The 18,075-nt window shown below is 42.1% G+C and overlaps 1 protein-coding gene across 1 annotated transcript in view; it reads left to right on the forward strand.

The window, feature by feature from the left end:
* sema4c (sema domain, immunoglobulin domain (Ig), transmembrane domain (TM) and short cytoplasmic domain, (semaphorin) 4C) overlaps window positions 1-18,049 on the forward strand; it is a 110,138-nt gene extending 92,089 nt beyond the window's left edge. Inside the window, exons 10-17 of the mRNA XM_008297656.1 lie at window positions 2,160-2,335; window positions 4,510-4,654; window positions 5,172-5,385; window positions 9,007-9,122; window positions 11,374-11,531; window positions 12,069-12,160; window positions 12,423-14,939; window positions 16,782-18,049. Of these exons, the coding sequence (XP_008295878.1) occupies window positions 2,160-2,335; window positions 4,510-4,654; window positions 5,172-5,385; window positions 9,007-9,122; window positions 11,374-11,531; window positions 12,069-12,160; window positions 12,423-13,318 (1,797 nt within the window). The 3' untranslated portion in view covers window positions 13,319-14,939; window positions 16,782-18,049. The remainder of the gene's footprint in view (window positions 1-2,159; window positions 2,336-4,509; window positions 4,655-5,171; window positions 5,386-9,006; window positions 9,123-11,373; window positions 11,532-12,068; window positions 12,161-12,422; window positions 14,940-16,781) is intronic.
* The last annotated feature ends 26 nt before the right edge of the window (window positions 18,050-18,075 follow it).

An 18,075-nucleotide genomic window follows, 5' to 3' on the forward strand; every position in this document is an offset into this window, starting at 1 on the left:
AAATTGACGTAGATCTATTTGGTAATTAATGCATTCATTTGCTTAATTAATGGCCTCATTAGGAGAACTGATTAGGTTTGATATACCACGGTGATTATGTCCAGACATCAGAGGTGCTTCTCGTTATGAAGACAGTCACTCGGTGAGACTTGGGATGGCAGTTCTTTTTATTTTGTATGATTTCGCTGACCTTTCAATTAACGCAGCAAGAGTTTAGTGTCGTGTTACACTTACTTGTGCAACCTCCTGATGTCAGTAACCTTTAACGGGGCAAACTAGAGACAGATTGTTAATAGTCAGTGGAGATGTGTGTAATTAAGTGTGCAGTATATGCAGTGGTTTATGGGAAGCGCCCTTTAATGTCTGCATAGTGATGCACAATAAAGCTCTTTGAATGAAATTAGAAACAGATGCTCTTACATGATGTGTACTACAGCGATGAATAATTCAGCGCATCCTGCTGATATTGCTATTGCAGCAGCAGCACAATGTCTGTGTCTCATTGCTGTAATATGAGCATTTGCATTTTTAAGTCCTTTTTTACAGCTTTTGCAATCACTGAAGATAATAGAAATGAGACGTAGCCGGCAGATATGCCTCTTTTGAGCCCACAGAACAATACATTAAGGGACTATCATATTATATATATGCCATGTTTATTGTGCAGCTGAATAGCATCATTGTCTTTACATTGCACTTCAGTGCTAGACTTGAACATCTCAGGTTCTAAATGTTCCTCAAAAGCCTTTTCCAACATGACAACAGCTCAGTCAGGGAATTCATGTGGAGGAGATTATTAAATACATGCGGAGTAAATACGGTGTTACTACAGAGATAATATTGGGCATCCGTGGGGTGAAGGTGAGGCTAATGAAATGCAACATGAACAGAAGCAGAGGGAAGAGGTGAGCAGAGCAGCTTAAAGAGTAACTCAAGACAAGGTGGAAAACTGTGAGTTTCACACGATAGTTTGCAAGTGTAGATCTGTTGTTTTAGCACCTTTAGCAGCAAGGAATAAATTCATCTCATGTTCTTGACCTGTTCAGAAAGCCATCTTATCTGTATAAGCAATGTAAATCACTTGGTTTCCATGGTAACATGTTCTACGTTCAGCATGTGAGTGCTCAGGCAGTCAGAAGCAGAGGTCTGCTGTTTTCGTCCTCTTTTTTTATCCTCTATCTTCCTCCTCTTCATCAATCCGTTCAATCCAATAAAAAGACAAAGCAATCCCACAGCTATCTCTTGCTGAGCTCTTGCCATCAAAAAACATACATATTGACTGAAAGCAGTAAACTGACCTGCTATCCATCTTCAGAATAGATTTTCCCACATGGGAACTGATGATGTCAGGTAAGTCACCTGTCAGTCTGTGTGACTGGATGTTAAATAGCACTGGTTTGTTTGTATAGAGTTACTGTAAATATGAAGGGGGGACAGCAGTTTTGTTGTTTTGACCATAATATCTCTGCATGATCCAGCAAGCAGGCTTTGCTCCATTAAATCTGAGATATTAAACATTTAAAAATATAGTGCTTTGATTAATAATTTGGAACTGTTCTTTTTTTTTCTTCATTAAAACATTTAATTAGGTAGATAAAAAAGAATAAAATTATATGACCGGAAAAATCCAATCTCAGTGTTGTGTATCGGTGGCTTGACATTTCCACATCATATACACCGTAATAGGCTAAAGTAGTGTCACAGAATCACTTTTGTGCACACTCATCTTAAATTTTTCGCACAAGACTAGTATTACCTGGGGACCTCTAGGAGTTTGTAACAACTGCAGAAGTCATCTGTGATATTAATCTCTTGTTACTCAGTTTGTTAGGTTTAAATGCCATCCATCCATTATCTACACACCGCTTAATCCTCACTAGGGTCGCGGGTGGTGCTGAAGTCTATCCCAGCTGACTTAGGGTGAAGGCAGGGGACACCCTGGACAGGTCGCCAGTCTATCACAGGGCTACACATAGAGACGGACAACCAAGCACACTCACATTCACATGTTAGGTTTAAATTCCACCACAAATTGCCTAACAAATCAACACAGAAGTCCTGTGATAGCATTAGTCCTGTTTTGAGTGGAGGCAGATTTTAATTGATCCAAACGAATAATTATCGCCCATTGATAAGATCTGATGTCTCTCCTCTTATAGGGCGATCTGGGTGGTACCAGGACCCTGCAGAAGAAATGGACCACCTTCCAGAAAGCCCGGCTGGAGTGCTCCCTCCCAGAGCGTCACGTCTCCTTCAACAACCTGAGGGCTGTCTTCACTCTGCCAGGGCAGGACTGGCGAGGAACCACCTTCTACGGCATCTTCCACGCCCAGTGGTGAGTCAGAGTCAGAGACGTGCCAAAAGAGACGGTAGAAATAACTCAATTTAAATGTTAACCGTCAGGTAATTACTACATATGCTATCTGCTGTCACTTTGCCAACATGTCAGATACCGGACTGTTTTATTAAAATCACAGGTCGGCCAGTCGTTCTGATATGATGGCATTAATTATGTACTCTGTGTGATTAGGTATTTCCTGTGTAATTGGGCCTTTAATGTAATGGGCCTTTAACTGACTTTAATGTGTGTTAGTTTGAGTGGATACAACTCAAGTGCACTTGAATATGTTTTTGCTGCTTTTATTAGAAATGTAATGTTTCATAAATTTAATGTAATTTGAAATGATGGTGAACTTATTTGCTAGGCAAAATCAAACTGATTAATTTATTTTTTTCACTACAAAACATAAATTTGGGGCGGGGGAAGACTCAAAGCTCTTTTTTAATATTGCTTGTGATACTTTGCAATATGAGAATCACACTCCAACTATTTTATTTTCCCTGGGAGCAGAAATTTATGATACCCCTGGTTTTTCAGGTCTAATGTAATTTACATCTCCTAAACATTTATGAAGGAAAACAAAACTCTCCACTGATCTCCGATGTTTTCAGATAAAAATCAGTGTTAGATAAAATAAAGTTTTCTGACATTTTTTATCTGCAGTAACTACACAGGAAGCTAATTTTAAGTGTGATAATTAAACTACGAAGGGTGTTGACAAAAGTAATTTATTTGTGATAAGTCACTTTGGAATTATTAGTGGAATAAAGATTGGTGTTTGTCGGACCACTATATAACAGTAATGTGTTAATGAGTTGCTTATCAACAAAGAAATAGGAGTGAGGGCAGAAGGTTTTCTTCGGGAGGAAAGTTAGAGACATTCTCTGTCTCCAGGCAGTGCCCTTTGATGTGAGTCTTTTGTGTTCTTCAATAAGATATCATATCACAAACTGAACCAGCTTTGAACTTCAAGCTTTGTTTCTTCATTCAAAGTTCCTACTGCTGCTGAAAAAAAAAAGAAGGCCTAATCCCTTTTCTCTGTGTGACTCACTGGGGATTCCTTAAAGCCCCCTGGCTTTGATAGAGATAACATTAAGATAATTGGACATTATGTAAATGATGACTCGGAGTTCAAGCCATAATGTGACTGAATAGACTAGCTTTTTAACTTGCTAAGACATTCGTGCTGTCCTTTAGTGTTGATGTTCACCGTTTAAAACCTGTAGCTCCACTGCACATGACTGTTCCAGTCTGAAAAAGTACTTCCCTCACAGGACAAATCACATGAGATGAATTTATGAACACAACTCTTTCTTTCCTGTTTACAGCTTTCAAAAATCTTATTTTAAAAGGGGGAAAAAAATGACATTTCACACCAGCTGTGTGAAATCCATTTATAGCTATGTTTGGAGCCGTGCAACTCACTGAAAATAACAGTAGTAACTGTAAACTGGAACTACATCCTGATTATTAAGCTGCAAAGTTTACCTTCTGTGTCAATATGTGAGCGACTCAGTTTTTGAGAAAAACTTAAAAAACACATGCTATCATTCCAGTAAATAAGCATAGAAATCAAGTATATTTGTGAGATGACAAACACAAGTATAATTTATTGTGTCTAGGTCATACGTCTATATCCAATTTTACTCCCACTTGGAGTCTACAATTGTGGTGGCAAAAAAATAAAAATAAATAAAAAATTAAGAGCTCCCACACCCCCATCTTCACCATTAAATGAAATGCATTTCCTAGTCACAGCACCAACTGATTGATGTTCACTGCGGTATGAATGAAGTGTATTACATGTGCATCAATTTGCACATCAGTTTTCTTCGCCACAGAGTAGTGACAACACATCTAATCATTGCAGCATGCTCAATAAAACAGTTTAGGCTGTGGACTTAATACATATTTACTGCATTCTGATTACTGAGAATATTATTTTAAAGCACATCTGCCGGCCTTGACAGCGTTAGTCTGTTGTAAGCATGTTCGTTTTTAGCTCACATCCCGTGCGTTTGACGTGCAACTGATGTTTATATTTATAACTATATTTTCACATACTCCATCCTGTTTAGTATATCTCACACACTTGGGTGACAGGTAATTCATCTCTCTGTTATTACTGCCACACATCACTGATTCCCCACCTTGCTGCCATGTTTCAGGGGTGATGTGGACGTGTCGGCTGTGTGCCAGTACCAGATCAGTGATGTGAAGAAGGTGTTTGAAGGGTCCTACAAGGAGTACAGGGAAGCATCCCAGAGGTGGGGACGCTACACCGGTGCTGTCCCCAGCCCACGGCCTGGATCGGTAAGAAACTGGGCATCCTGTGATATGTAATGTTTAATAAATGCAACTTCTATGTAGCTCGAGGAAGTAAGAAAATAGTGTCAGTATTTTATCTGTGACTGCATCACGATAGGAGGGATGAGAGGGCAGAGGTGGGCTGGTGGGATAATGAGGGAGGAAGGGTGGAAGAAATGGGTGATTTGAAGGAGCACAGAGGTGAAAAACAGCAAAAGCTGGCACGACACGAAAAGCTAAGGACATAATGATCCAGGACGAAAGGAAAGGAAGCAGAGGAAAGGGGTGTAAAGGCATGCGGAGGTGAGAGCGAGCATGAAACAAAAAGGGAGAAAAGGAAAGGAGGAGAGGGAGGTAGTTTAGTCATCTCCAAGCCAGCTAACCATGCCAACGTGTGCCAGCTGCAGCAAAGAAGTTTCCTCCTCTTCCTCTTTCCCGTCGCTCTTCCCTTCACCCATTCCTCCGTTTCCTTTCCTTGCTCCATTTCCCTCAACTGTCTCTCCGTCCTCTGTCTGTACCGCAGTGTATAACCAACTCAGACAGGGAGAACAGCTACAACAGCTCTCTGCAGCTGCCTGATGCTACGCTCAATTTCGCCAAGAAGCACCCGCTGATGGAGGACAAAGCTCTTGCTCGCCCCCTGCTGCTAACCAAAGGCGTCAACTTTACGCGGCTGGCGGTGGATCGGGTTAGCGCACTGGATCAGCGGGCGTACAACATGCTCTTCATTGGCACAGGTATAAATTACACATGGTGTTCTGCTATTGGTAAAGACACAAGTGTTTTTATTTAAAAGAATAGGCTTCGGGAAGAGCCAGTAAAATTTCATAGTCCTTTCCGTCGTTTTCAAATGTCTATATTGGTGTGTATTTGGTAGAAGGTTCAGCCTCAGAGTGCAGTTATATGTATATAGCCCAGCATGACAAAAAAGCATTGATGACATACATTCTCCTTCCTCAGCTCATATTGACACTTTACGTGGCTGTTTACAGAGTTTACGCAATCTCCAGCACTTGGATGGTTAAATCGCCACACTTTCTTAAGTTCTCTAATGCCTTACCATCCTACCCTTCAAATGAACGTTCAACTGCAGTTTCAGCTTTCAGCCATTTAACCGTCGTCTCAACTGCTTTCACCTCCTCCTCAACAGTCTACGGTTTAGTTGCTTTTATCTCTTACACTTCAACTAACAGTTCTACTGCTTTCAGCCTCGACAAATTGAATAATGCTTTCACTCATTTTTGCTCTTCAACTGACTTTCCAGCTGCAGCCGCTGCTTACACACCAAGAGACGTTTTAATTATTTTCAGTGCACACATCAGCTATTTCTGGTATTACAACTTCCAATTAAATAATAATTGCTTTCATTGTTTCCAGCTGATATTCAAACTGCTGCCATCTTTTATTTTTAACTGCTGTCAGTCCTTGTGTTATTCCATACGCATTGATGAAATCACTACCAACAAGGTCAAACCTGAAATTAAACTTTCAGGAGACACTCTACGGCTGTTTTCAGCTCCTTTAAGTGCTTTAGCTTCTACTGCCTCTTCCATTCACTACCTCACATATATACAATTTCCATAATATGTTTAAGCATGTGTACAGTGTTCATATCTGCACCCACATGGAAATGTTCTTGTTTTTTACTTCCATGTCAGGTTGCTTCTTGAAATGCAGTGCAAGCTAAGAGAACATTTTGCTTTAAAAAAGTAGTAGTGTTGAGTCATGTCATTTATGCAGCTGTATCTCTGTGCATAAGTTCAGCTAAGGCTCAGGCTAGTATTTATTTTTTCATGGTTGTTGTGTTAGATTGCATTCTGTTGTATGAGGTTTTTGTTATTTTGCTCACCTCCTGAAGTAGGTCTTATGTACACGTCTTTCTACATATTCCTCTACTCCCTGAGTGTGGGTGAGTGTGTGTGTCTGTGTGTTGAGGGGAGTTGCACACCGTATTTGTTGAAGAGATAAAAGCTTACAGGCCATGGCAGCAGACTGAGACAGGTACTGGCATTAGGTACGGTGGCACAAAAACAACGTGCCATCTGGCCAGACTTCAGCTGGTTTTCAATTAAGGCCTTGATTTGCATGCTGAGATCCATCTTCATGCATCAAAGGCAATGTCTACGTATGCGCCACTTAATTAATATCTTCAGACAGTCACCATCGGGCCCACATGCAGGTGTGTGTTTTGGCACAATTCAGAAATCAGTCTGCCCTCCCAGAGCCCTAATCCTGAATAACACAGATCTGACAGTGGATTCCAGGGAATGTGATTCTGAATGCAGCCCATCTCATGAATGGAAGAGACTCGACTACTTACCATTCAGATCACTGTGGAGGCAGAGTGACTGGGGCAACACTGACTGTGGACTCAGGGCTTCTCTGGTGGAAAGCAGGGAGGCCAATCCAGACTCGCACATAGACAGCACACACATGGGCACGCACACACCGGTGACACGCTTGCTAACTGACACACATAGATGCGCACGCTCACACTCCCCGAGCCAAGTGCAGTCATCCCCGCTTGTTGTGCTTCACAGCACAAACTCAACAGGGCCCTTGGCAGACGTGCGCTCATAGTGCCAATTGGGCTGCGGGCTTGATTAGCTATTAGCCGCAGCATAGCTACGGCTGATGTGGAAAGAGAGAGAGGGAGTGCTTGTCGAAACTGTTTTTCAGGAAAAACCAGGCTACAGGATTGAGGGATTAGCCGACACTGGTCCCTGACGCCGCGAGAGGCGAGTGTGATGATATGCCTGCTGCTTGCTATGCCTGTATGTGTGCGTATGTGTATTTCCTTCGCTCAAGCCTCCCTTTGGCTACTGGGTTGGCTTTTCATATTATCCGTGACAGTCTCTTAATCGAGAGGACCACACAAGAAAGTACATGTCAGCACGTTACAGTATTCCATCCATAGACACACACACACACACACACACACATCAAGGTCACCCCACCAGCTGTGCCCGAAATGCCTTTCATCACAGGGGATCTAAACTTGTTCACAATGCCCTACATGAAAGGAGCCCAGGATCTTCTCTTCTTCCTCCTCCAGCATCAGCTCCCCACCCACCGCTTGAAAAAGTCTTCAAATGTCTCTGATAATATTACTGTTACCCAAGGTGTTAAAGGGTTAGGAACAGCTACTTACTACTCTTTTAAATTCACTCTTAAATAGTTTGGTGCTAAGCCGGAGCTCAGTAAAGTAGCTGGCTGTTTTGGCATGAGAAGCAGTTTTCTTCTCCTTTTGCAGTCTTTCACAGATGAACAGTAGCATGAAATTTTTGTCGAGCTGGCTTTAAAGCTTCACAAATTGGCATTGATTAAAGTTGCAGACAACTTGATCAGACAGTAGCTGCATGCATTTGTTGTTATGTATGTGACTGCAAGTTTATTTGCTTCCACTTTCTTCAGGCCTTTGATCTTTTCAATTCAGACATTGCTTTTCTTTTGCAGGCGTAATTAATAACATTAAATAAGGCTGCATTCAGGTTGGCTGCTCTAGTTCCAGGGCCTTGCTATTTGCATGCTGGCTCCCTGGCACAACTCAGTGGAGCAAGCAAATACGATTAATGTCATTAGTTTAGTTTCACCTATGCTTTTTCCTGCTGTGACAAGTCAAAAATAAGCATTAAACCTTAAAAAGAGCCATGGCCTTAGGTTAACTTTAGACTGGCTGATAGGCTTTGCAAGGCACAACATGAACCTAGAACGATTTAGGGACACATTTAGTATATTTTTGGCCATCAATATACTTCGTGAACTGCAGCGAAAGGAAGTGTTTGCTGCAGAAGTGATATTTTTCACCTTGTGCTTTAACATTTCAGTTGTTGGCTTCAAAGGAGACTGTTTGTATATTATCACATTTCATCATTAATATTTAAATGAACTCCTATGCAGTCACAGACGTGTGTTTGTGAATATATTAGGATGTCATTAATATTTAAGTAAAATACTGCAGAGTCGCAGGTGTTTGTGTATTGATCATAAATATTCAAATTGCAGTCACAGGTGCATTGGTCAATTTATTATAGCATTTCATTATTATACAAATGAACTGGTGTGCTGTCACAGGTGTGTATGGAAATTTTTCCTAATGTCATATTATTTATGTTAAAATGAGTAGCTTGGCATTTAAAACTGTGTGTTTATCAGGTATTTTGTATCGGGACCCAGCTGAGTGCTGGAGCTAACCATTTGAAAATATATATTTTCATGGATACTGTGAAATATTAATGCATACCATGAAGGATGAGGTATGGCTATTGCACTGAGGTGAACTTGGATTGAAAATGTGACTCAACACCAATGGAATAACGTGAGCTCAATCCTCCTTCCTTTTCCTCTCTGTGCTGCAGCGGAGGGCTGGCTGCAGAGGGTGGTGATCATGGGCTCGGAGGCCCACGTCATTGAAGAGATCCAGCTGTTTGAGACGTCCCAGCCAGTCGACAGCCTGACCATCTCCCACTCCAAGGTAAGCACACAGGGATGAGATGCATCTTGGTTTCCACCAGTTTGGCACATTTAAATCAATTCAGCATGAGAAAACTGTTGTATAGTGTCCTCAGTGGCTTTTGAGGAGCCTTGTCAAGTAGGAATGAGTATTAAAAATTAAACAATGAAGGATCAATAATCTCAACATTATCGGTTCTGCTGTCAATGTTTGAGAAACTAAGAAAATAAATTGCCCCTGGTATGTTAGCAGCCTAGTACCCTCACAGAGAATTAGTTAAATTAAACATGAACGATTGATCCAACATGAATTAATGATTAAAAGTAGCCATTAGTCTGCTGATTGTTTTGCTGTGGCTGCGTGTAGTTTAGTCTGAAATGATCAGAGCATCTGAACTGTCATTCAGAAATACAGTTGCAATTTGAGAATGCTCAGAGCAGCAGGGATTTAGTTATAGGGGAGCAGAAAAACTCTGTTTTATTTATTTTTACCCTTTCGCTAACTGAATGTTGGTTCTGGCAGTGGTAGAAGAACTACTAGAACTGTTTTCTGAACCTAAACTATCGTCATTGCACAGTTACAATACTGTCAAAAAAATGGTACAATATTTCATTGGAAACATCCATTGGGAAAGTGGGCTTTTTAAGGTGTGTGCATTTACCACACAGGAAAGGTCTAACAAAAACATTACCCACCTGGCATTTTCAGAGCTTGACCCAAACTAGTGACTAAACAAGATATCTTGGCCTTTACAGCATCACTGTGGATCAAACTTACTTAAATGTCACGAGTCCTTCAGCGCTGTGGAAGTGTTATACTAAAGGCACTTCTGACCACACTGGATGGCATATAATGTTTTATTAACACAGGAATAACTGCAAACACTTTGAAACAGTCTCTGCTGGAAGGGATTCACAGTGTTAGACGTATTTGTGCTCACGAAAAGTAATAGAAGTTTGCTGAGAGAGAAGTTCAACGCTCTAAGCACTTGGCCGATCACTGAGTGAAGTGGGCATTAATGCTACTGTTAGATTTACTCCCCTAATTTTGATGTCGAAAAGGTGTAGGGGAATGAAGGGGGTTTCAGATGATGTTGCCACCTGCCTAGCACTTTGGTTGGAGCACGCCGATGTCTTAAATGCCCCTTTAAAACACTTCATTTCCATTTAGTTCTTAGCAGAGTCTGATTTACAACAGAAGGGATGCATTAAGTCTGTGGCATTTCAGTTGAGCCATTGCTGTGTGGATACACTTTTCTTAAGAACAGTCCAGATTCTATACAACAAACTGAGGCAGAAGTGATTTTAATGAAAAGAAAGTAGCTCTACTTTTTTACTTAATCATTTGAGTCTGAGCTTCCAGCTGCTCCTTTGGTGAATCATATGCATATTATCGCCACCGACTCGTAGATATATTGTTCTCTATCTTTGATGAGAAATCTTAATGGTCTCTAAGGGAAGAAATGTACGTTGGTAAGCTACAAAGTTTTAGGAATCTCCTGTCAGGCCAGCAGATGTAGCATGTTGCTGTATTTTATCTGATCCTATTCATTCAGAGTGTAATTTAGAGTTCTTTGTTGCCATATCACTTGTTCATTGGTATTCAGCGATCGCAGTGGTACTTTGTCTTCTGTTGATCTGTTAATACCCCTTTTTGCCAGACACTTACAATCATAGATCCATTGAGAACAGGCAGGCAGACAGCACGGTGCCATTGGCCTGGTGCCACCAAGCAGATGTTTTTATCAACTCTATCCTTTTTCAGATCAAGTGTCGCCTCATGAATCCAGAACTCTCTTCACAATCACAGTAATTACAGTCTTTCACTGCAGTGGGGAATTGAACCTCTGCCCCCGTTGTTTTCCCAGTCTCTCAGCCCTGTCAGCCAGGCCTGAGTGTTGACGCCGGACGTGTCCCCACGGCTCGACAAACGGCATGTCCGCCGATCGATGCGGTTTTGACGGGGCGTTCCCAGCCCTAAAGCCCACTGCTTATCTCATTAATGCTGGCTTAGCCGCGACCAGACATTTTATTTAACAGCTTTTGCGAAAAGAGCGCAAACCAGATTGGATTGAAAGAGGGTCGGGGGGTTGAATGTTATTGTAATTGAGAGTGATTATCCCATTATCTCCTCTAACCCTAACAGACTCACTCTCCCTCTCTCTCTCTCTGTTTATCTTCTCTTCTTCTTCTTTTTCATCTCTCTCTGGGTGGATGGCTGGATCTGTTCTTTGTCTTCTCCTCTCCCTCTTCTTCTTCTTCTTTCTCTGTAGAAGTACTTGTACATCGGCTCTCGTTCGGAGGTTCTCCAGCTGCCCTTGGCCAACTGCAGCCGCTATCAGTCTCAGCCAGACTGTCTGCTCGCCCGGGATCCCTACTGCGCCTGGGACAGCGAGGGTCGGGCCTGTGTCCGCATCGACCTCCACCGAGGGTGAGTCAAATACCTAAGTGCTCCCATGCATTCATACTATACTTGATGAGGCTGATATGCAAATATCAGACAAGCCCCTGAATCCGTATTTAAATATTATGTGTCCATCAAAGTCCATTACGAAGCGACACCTGTACTAATGTTTTTGTTGAATACATAAAAGCAGCTCTTGCTATGATTTCTCCAGTCAGCCTTGTGCAACAAATGAAACCACAAAGAGAAGACATACAAGGCTGGATGACATTTACTATTTCTATTTTGTACTGAAAGACTGCTTAACTGTCTAATTAAATGTATTTGCGGAGTGTTTGTGGCTAAAGTATAAAAAGGATCTTCTGAAACTCTTTCAGAATATTACGTTTCATTCTGAGTGTGCATATTTTGTGTTATGAATGGTATTTTTTGTATATACACAACTGCAAATCCAGATGCACCTCATTCAGTACTGACTGTAGTGCTCAGCGTGGAAATGTCTCTCAGTTTTTTCCTCACACGATTATTAATCTTGAGCACTGCTTTCCGCCCTCTCCTCTCCAGATCCACCTCCTCCCTCTCACAGGACCTCATGCTGGAGAGATTCAGCAGGGGAAAAGCCAAGTTTGATAAGCCCGTCTCCATCCCCAGCCCTGGTGAGTACAGACCCACACCTCACTAGTGGCCCCTTGTGGATATAGCATGTCAGTGCAGGAGCAAGTCCGTAGCAAGGGGGAAAAAATGGACTTTAGCTGGACTTGGTAAATAGATTTGGATCGAGCTCAGTAAATTGAATTAAATAGTAGAGAGCTAGCTAGTGCAGAATATGAATTGAATTTAATATGGATGACACTTAACCCCTGCTCCTGTCTTCTCTTCCCAACACTCTCCACCTCTCCCCTTCCTCTGTTGCTGCAGAGCACTCCCGTCTGAGGAATGTAACGGTGGTGGTGGGCTCTGACATGGTGCTGCCTTGCCAGCTGGTTTCCAACTTGGCTCAGCCTTTTTGGGTTCTCAACGACCGTGAGCTCCAGCTGGGTGACCCTGAGGCAGGAGGACCACGCTTCGACCGGACACTCAAAGCCCTCGTCATCCCTGAAGCTGGTCAGATGCAAGCGGGTCGATATATCTGCTACTCTGAGGAGCAAGGGGTCAAGTTTCAGACCGAGCGCTACCAGGTGGCCGTAGTAGCCAGTGCTCCGGTGTTCATGGAAGCCCGGGCTCCGGACAGCAGCATGGGGCTCTTTTGGGTGCTGGTTATCACCCTTGGGGCAGCATGTCTGTTGCTCCTTGTCGCAGCTCTCTACCTGCGCAGGAGGCTGAAGCTCGCGCTGGGAAAGGGAGCCGACATGAAGCCTCTGGAGAGCACCCTGGTGTACCCCATCACCCTGCCCAAGGAGCCGCCCACCTTTGTGCCCAGCAAGATGCCCAGTGAGGAAGATCGCTTCTGGGAGACAGGCGCCAACTACTACTACTCAGACGGCTCGCTGAAGATCGTTCCCGGTCACGCCCTGGGACCCAACAGCGTCAGCAGCACGGCGTCTCCCAGCGCCATTCCTGGCCAGCCCATCCACTCCCCGAGCCGTCTCAGCCTCACCAACATACGAGGCTCCGGTAGCAATGGCTACATCCGCCTCAACCTGAGCACAGCAGGGGAGGAGAGGGCTAGCGGGGCTGGTGCTGGGGGCGGCGGGCTGGGAGGCCTGGGCATGGGCGGGAACGACTACTCCAGCCCCTTCAAGGAAGAGCTGAGACGCACTCTGCAGCAGAGAAGTGTGCTGCCGGATGCAAACCCTGAGGAGTCGTCCGTCTAGGCCTGTCCTCCTCCGTCTCCATTCCTTGAGTAGGAAAAACGAAACAACCAACCTACCTCCCTCTTTTTGAGGATGCCTGCTCTCTCTCTCTTTCAGTGACATGCTGTCAGTTCCCCATGCGCTCTCTCTCTAGCTCTGCCAATGCCTGTTTGGCTCACTGTAGACATTTATAGCACACAGCATGTTAAATATACATACTCATACACCGTGTTCACCAACATGCACTCCTATAATTATTGTGTTTTGGGCAACAAGCCGTCATGGTTGTGACTTTTTCTGCTTCCACTGTGCAATTGCCACTTGTGTAAATTGTGTATTTAAAGAGGACGAACGCAGAGGAGAACACCTCAAGCATGGAAATCAAACAAATGGCGTTACATGTTTTCTGAAGGGCACATTTCTTTCACATTGAGTGGACCAAGTGAGGCTTTTAGCCCCTCATGCTGGAACCAGTTGATGAACGACAAGGGCAACTAACTGGAAATATTGAACTGATTCTCTGTCTTTCTGTTCCTTTGAGACTTTTTCAGCTTACTGCACTTAAAAACGGAAGGCGCGCCTTCCCATTTTTGTACTCGTGAGCCAAGAGCGTGAGAGCGGTATAAAAAGACTAATTAATCTCCAAGCAAGACGACAATCATGTCCCTGTAGCAGGAGCTCTGTGTGGGACAGAAAAGAGAGGAGAGAGAGAGACAAAGAGAGAGGAAATTAAATGGAAAATGAAGTGAATTGGAGTGAAAGACGTAAGTGGGGGTTTTTGAATGAAGGACAATCTCTCAAGACTTTCTCTGCTCAATTTGTATTATTTTTCCCTGCGTTGTATTTACCCCCGGAGAAAGTCTTCGATCCCTTCCACTTTAATTTGATGTGATGGTTGGTTTGAATTAAGACATTTATTGTTGTTCTTTTTCTATGTCTTATGGACTTAAGCAGTGTTCCAATGGTTATCAAGTGACTAAAGGCTCCCCTCTGTGAATTTCAATGCGAGGGAAAGCGCCTACCATTACATTAGTCTTCGCTCAGCCCTGCACGGTGACCTTCAGATGCACCTTCAAGTCCAATATACTACAAATGCACTCCACGTGTTCCAGATAGGTGTTTCGGTTGAGCCCTTTTGGATGTTTGTTCATCTCCTTTGAAAAGAAAAAGCTATTTGCATTCAGCTCTTAGCAGCGGGACAATAATTGCACACTTAATTCCAAATTGAAGTTGACATGAAGACATTAGGCATGGAGAATGTAGTTGAACCCTCACTGGTGCGACCGCTGTGGATGTCTCAATAAGTGCTTTATATTTTGTGTTTGGTGAGGGTGGTAACTTGCACTGCCAAGAAGGAGCCTACCCCTCCCACACACACACACTCACAGCCCCTACCCATCCTGGACAACGGTTGTGTTTGTGACGAACCCCTGAACTCCATGAAACCCCTCCCTCTTACCGATGCCCAGAGACTGACCCCGGGCTACTGTGGACTTATACAGAGGAAGAGCACTGTAAAACACACCGACACAACAGGAACACACACATATGAAGAGTGTTGATGGAAGAATGGACAGACAGACAGACCGATTGCTGACAAACTGCCGGCTCCAGGCGGGAAGCAGCCCTGAACCATGGAAAGGTATTGTTCCACTTAATTAAATTCATGCAAACAGATTTAAGCAAAGTCCCAACCTTAAATGATTTCCAATTTAGCTTTTTGGCTCTTAGTGTTGCTCAGTGTAGTGTTACCAATTATTTAATTTATTTATTTGGCTTCTCTGACAGTGGCTTTGCCCAGCATATCACATGCAGGAATAACATTTTGGGAAATTAATTTGTTTAGAATTAGATGAGAAGATTGATACTGTTATTATAGCTGTCTGTTCAAAACAGCCTGGAGATAGTTAGCTTAACTTAGCATAAAGACTGTAAACAGAAGAATGCAGCTGTCTTTTCTCTCTCCAAAGGTAAAAAAGCTCATTGAGTAATACACTTTATCTTATTGGTTTTATCCAAACAAAGTTGCAGGCCCAGAAATTGTCTGGCACAAATCCATGTCAAACGTCAATTTGTCATTTTACACTTCGGCTTGTTGGGCAGAATAAACAAACAAGACATAATGTTTTAAAGACTCCATTCAGTGAAAGTCAAGGTATTTACCTTGTTAACATGTCCACATGGTGTTTTTTGTATGCTGCTGAACACATGAACGAAAGAAGCAGTCAGTGCCATGGCAACTTTCCATTGAGTGAGAGTAGTTTTACAGTGTTTGAGAAGAGTCACAAGTGAGCTAGTGTGCTTGAGCTGCAGCGATCTGCACATTCTGGAGGAATCAACTCCATAGAGCTACGTCTTTCTGGCATAAAGGAATGAGTTTCATGGAAAAATATTTCTAAATATCTAACTTTAATACACAGATATGAGTTTGCAGGGGGGTTTAAAGTTTCTGCTATGCAAGCTGTTCCCCCTTGTTTCTAGTATTTATGCTAAGCTAACCATCTCCAGATACCAGCTTATATATTGTTGTACAGACATGAGAGGTGACCTCAATCTTCTCATCCTGTAAGGCCAGAGAGCAATAAGCAAATTTCTCAAAATATCACGTAAAGGGACAATACAAATGATAATCACTTTATCTCTGCCTGTTGCATCATTGACCTCATGGTAATTTGTAGGAGGAGGCATTGTAGCGCTACAATATTGTCTAATGTGTCCAATTCTTTGGTTGATGAACATGGCATACATCATATCTACTAAACATCAGCACGCCATGTTAGCAGTGTCATTACATTAACTTTTAGATGAAAGCACCACTGTACCCATGAGCAATCTCTCATGAGCCGGTCTCTTCATATCATGCTGTATGTATTGAACCATCTGACCAGTCTCCTTCTCATCAAGCTGTCCTTGTGCACTCTTTTATGAAAGTCTTGAGGGACAGGTGCTTCAGAAAAACTACTTTCCTGGCAAAAGATAAGAAAAAGGCCCACACACGGCCCTAAAGCTTGCAGCCAGAGCATTTTATTAAAAAGAAAATGTTCTAGTCTGACAAGCATCAAAATAGGTTGACCTAAGGAAAACCTTTGTCAAACTGAAACACCTGTTTAATAATAATGTTTGGCTTCAGATGCAGACAGTATACAGGACTTTTTAGCACCAGTCTCCCACTCACAACTGACAGATGTAACTACACAGTTCTCATACATCTCATATATCTATTCAGCAATGGTAGCACCAAGTAGAAGATTAAATTATTAAAATCACTAGCAGGTCAGTTTGCCCAAAATATGATGTGGTCCATGGTGATGCAATGATGTCCTAAAAAACATAACCTACTTTATGATCTAATTTCAAGAAAACTTTGAAATACAGCCAGCACTGTGTTTGAAAGTGATAAAGTCATATTGTGCATAACTTTTTGGCTGTTTTGCTGTTAGTAAAGTTACATAATTCTGTCCTCTTTCTGTGCTTTGTCCATTAGGGGTGGCTGTTATTTTTGGGACGTGTCTGTCGGGACCAGAGGAGCACAGCAAGAATGAAGTGGGAAGACTGGAATACTTTTGTTTCCCCCCCCCTCCCCACTGTGTACAGAACGAGATGTAGAATATCGAAACGATCCCAAGGTTGAAGACGTGTCCAGCCATCAGCACTCCATCCTAGTGTTGCATGATCCTCTACAAGTGGACTGTACATCTTTGATATGATCATCCTTGTACAAGTGCATCATTTTGATCAATCATTTTTGGACTTTTACAGACACTAATGTTGTGCAACACTGATGCTGTCTTTGAAAAAAAAATGTGTCTGATTTTATGGCTCAAGAGTTGTACAGGAATTCATGGCTGCATTTCAACATGTTTACTTTTTTCTGTGCCTCACCATTTGGATAAGCCAAAGTAGACTGCAGTTGCTTTTTTTCTTGTTGAAATACCTAAATTAATTTTATTTGATCCCAGATTGATATTTAAGTCTCGGTAGTCCGTCCACTTTGCTACACTGAGCTGATGTCTGCAACCTTTCTGCATATTTAATCTGCAGCTAAATTTCCCCTCAAGCTAAACGCAAAAAAACAAGGCTTGGGACTGATGGACTTCCTGTTTTTTTTCTTTTTTTAAATGTCAATAGTGAACTGCTAGACTCAATTCTTTATCCCCTCACTTTATGTAAGGCTGAATAATTTATCAAAATCGTTGATTCATTTTTTTCAGCCCGTGAGAACCAAATGAATAGCTGCTGATTTCAAGCAGGTCATTGATACGATATGCCTACAATATAGTAATAAATCCCCTGAAGCAGAAAGCTAAAAACACATTAGCTCCTTACACTGGTACTTAGTTATGTCTTAATACTTCTACTTTTTACAGTTTAGCTTTTGATTTAATATAACATGTTGCAAAAACTAAAAAGATAAAGGAATACAGGTCTCAAGCTTGAAAAAAAACAATGCATGTGTAGTGTTCTTTATGTGCATTTCTTCACTTCTTACGCGTTTGTTAGCTCAAAATATTTTCTCTCTCACTTTGCTTTACGTTCTGCTGTTTTCTTGCATTATTATTTGTATTCTATTATCACTGCGATTTTACTTTGCCCCATTTTTGCTTGTTTGTTATTGGTCTATTTTGTTTGTTTTTAAAATATGTTAAGTAACTTATTTCACTTGTACAAACATGTTGATATTTATTATCATTGTACATATGTCCTTATTTTTTATATGTGTACATATACACAAATAAAAATAGAGATATACTTTGGGTGTGAGTCTGATTGCTAAAGAG

The sequence above is a fragment of the Stegastes partitus genome, unplaced genomic scaffold (assembly GCF_000690725.1).
Source record: "Stegastes partitus isolate 25-593 unplaced genomic scaffold, Stegastes_partitus-1.0.2 Scaffold26, whole genome shotgun sequence".
NCBI lineage: Eukaryota > Metazoa > Chordata > Actinopteri > Pomacentridae > Stegastes > Stegastes partitus.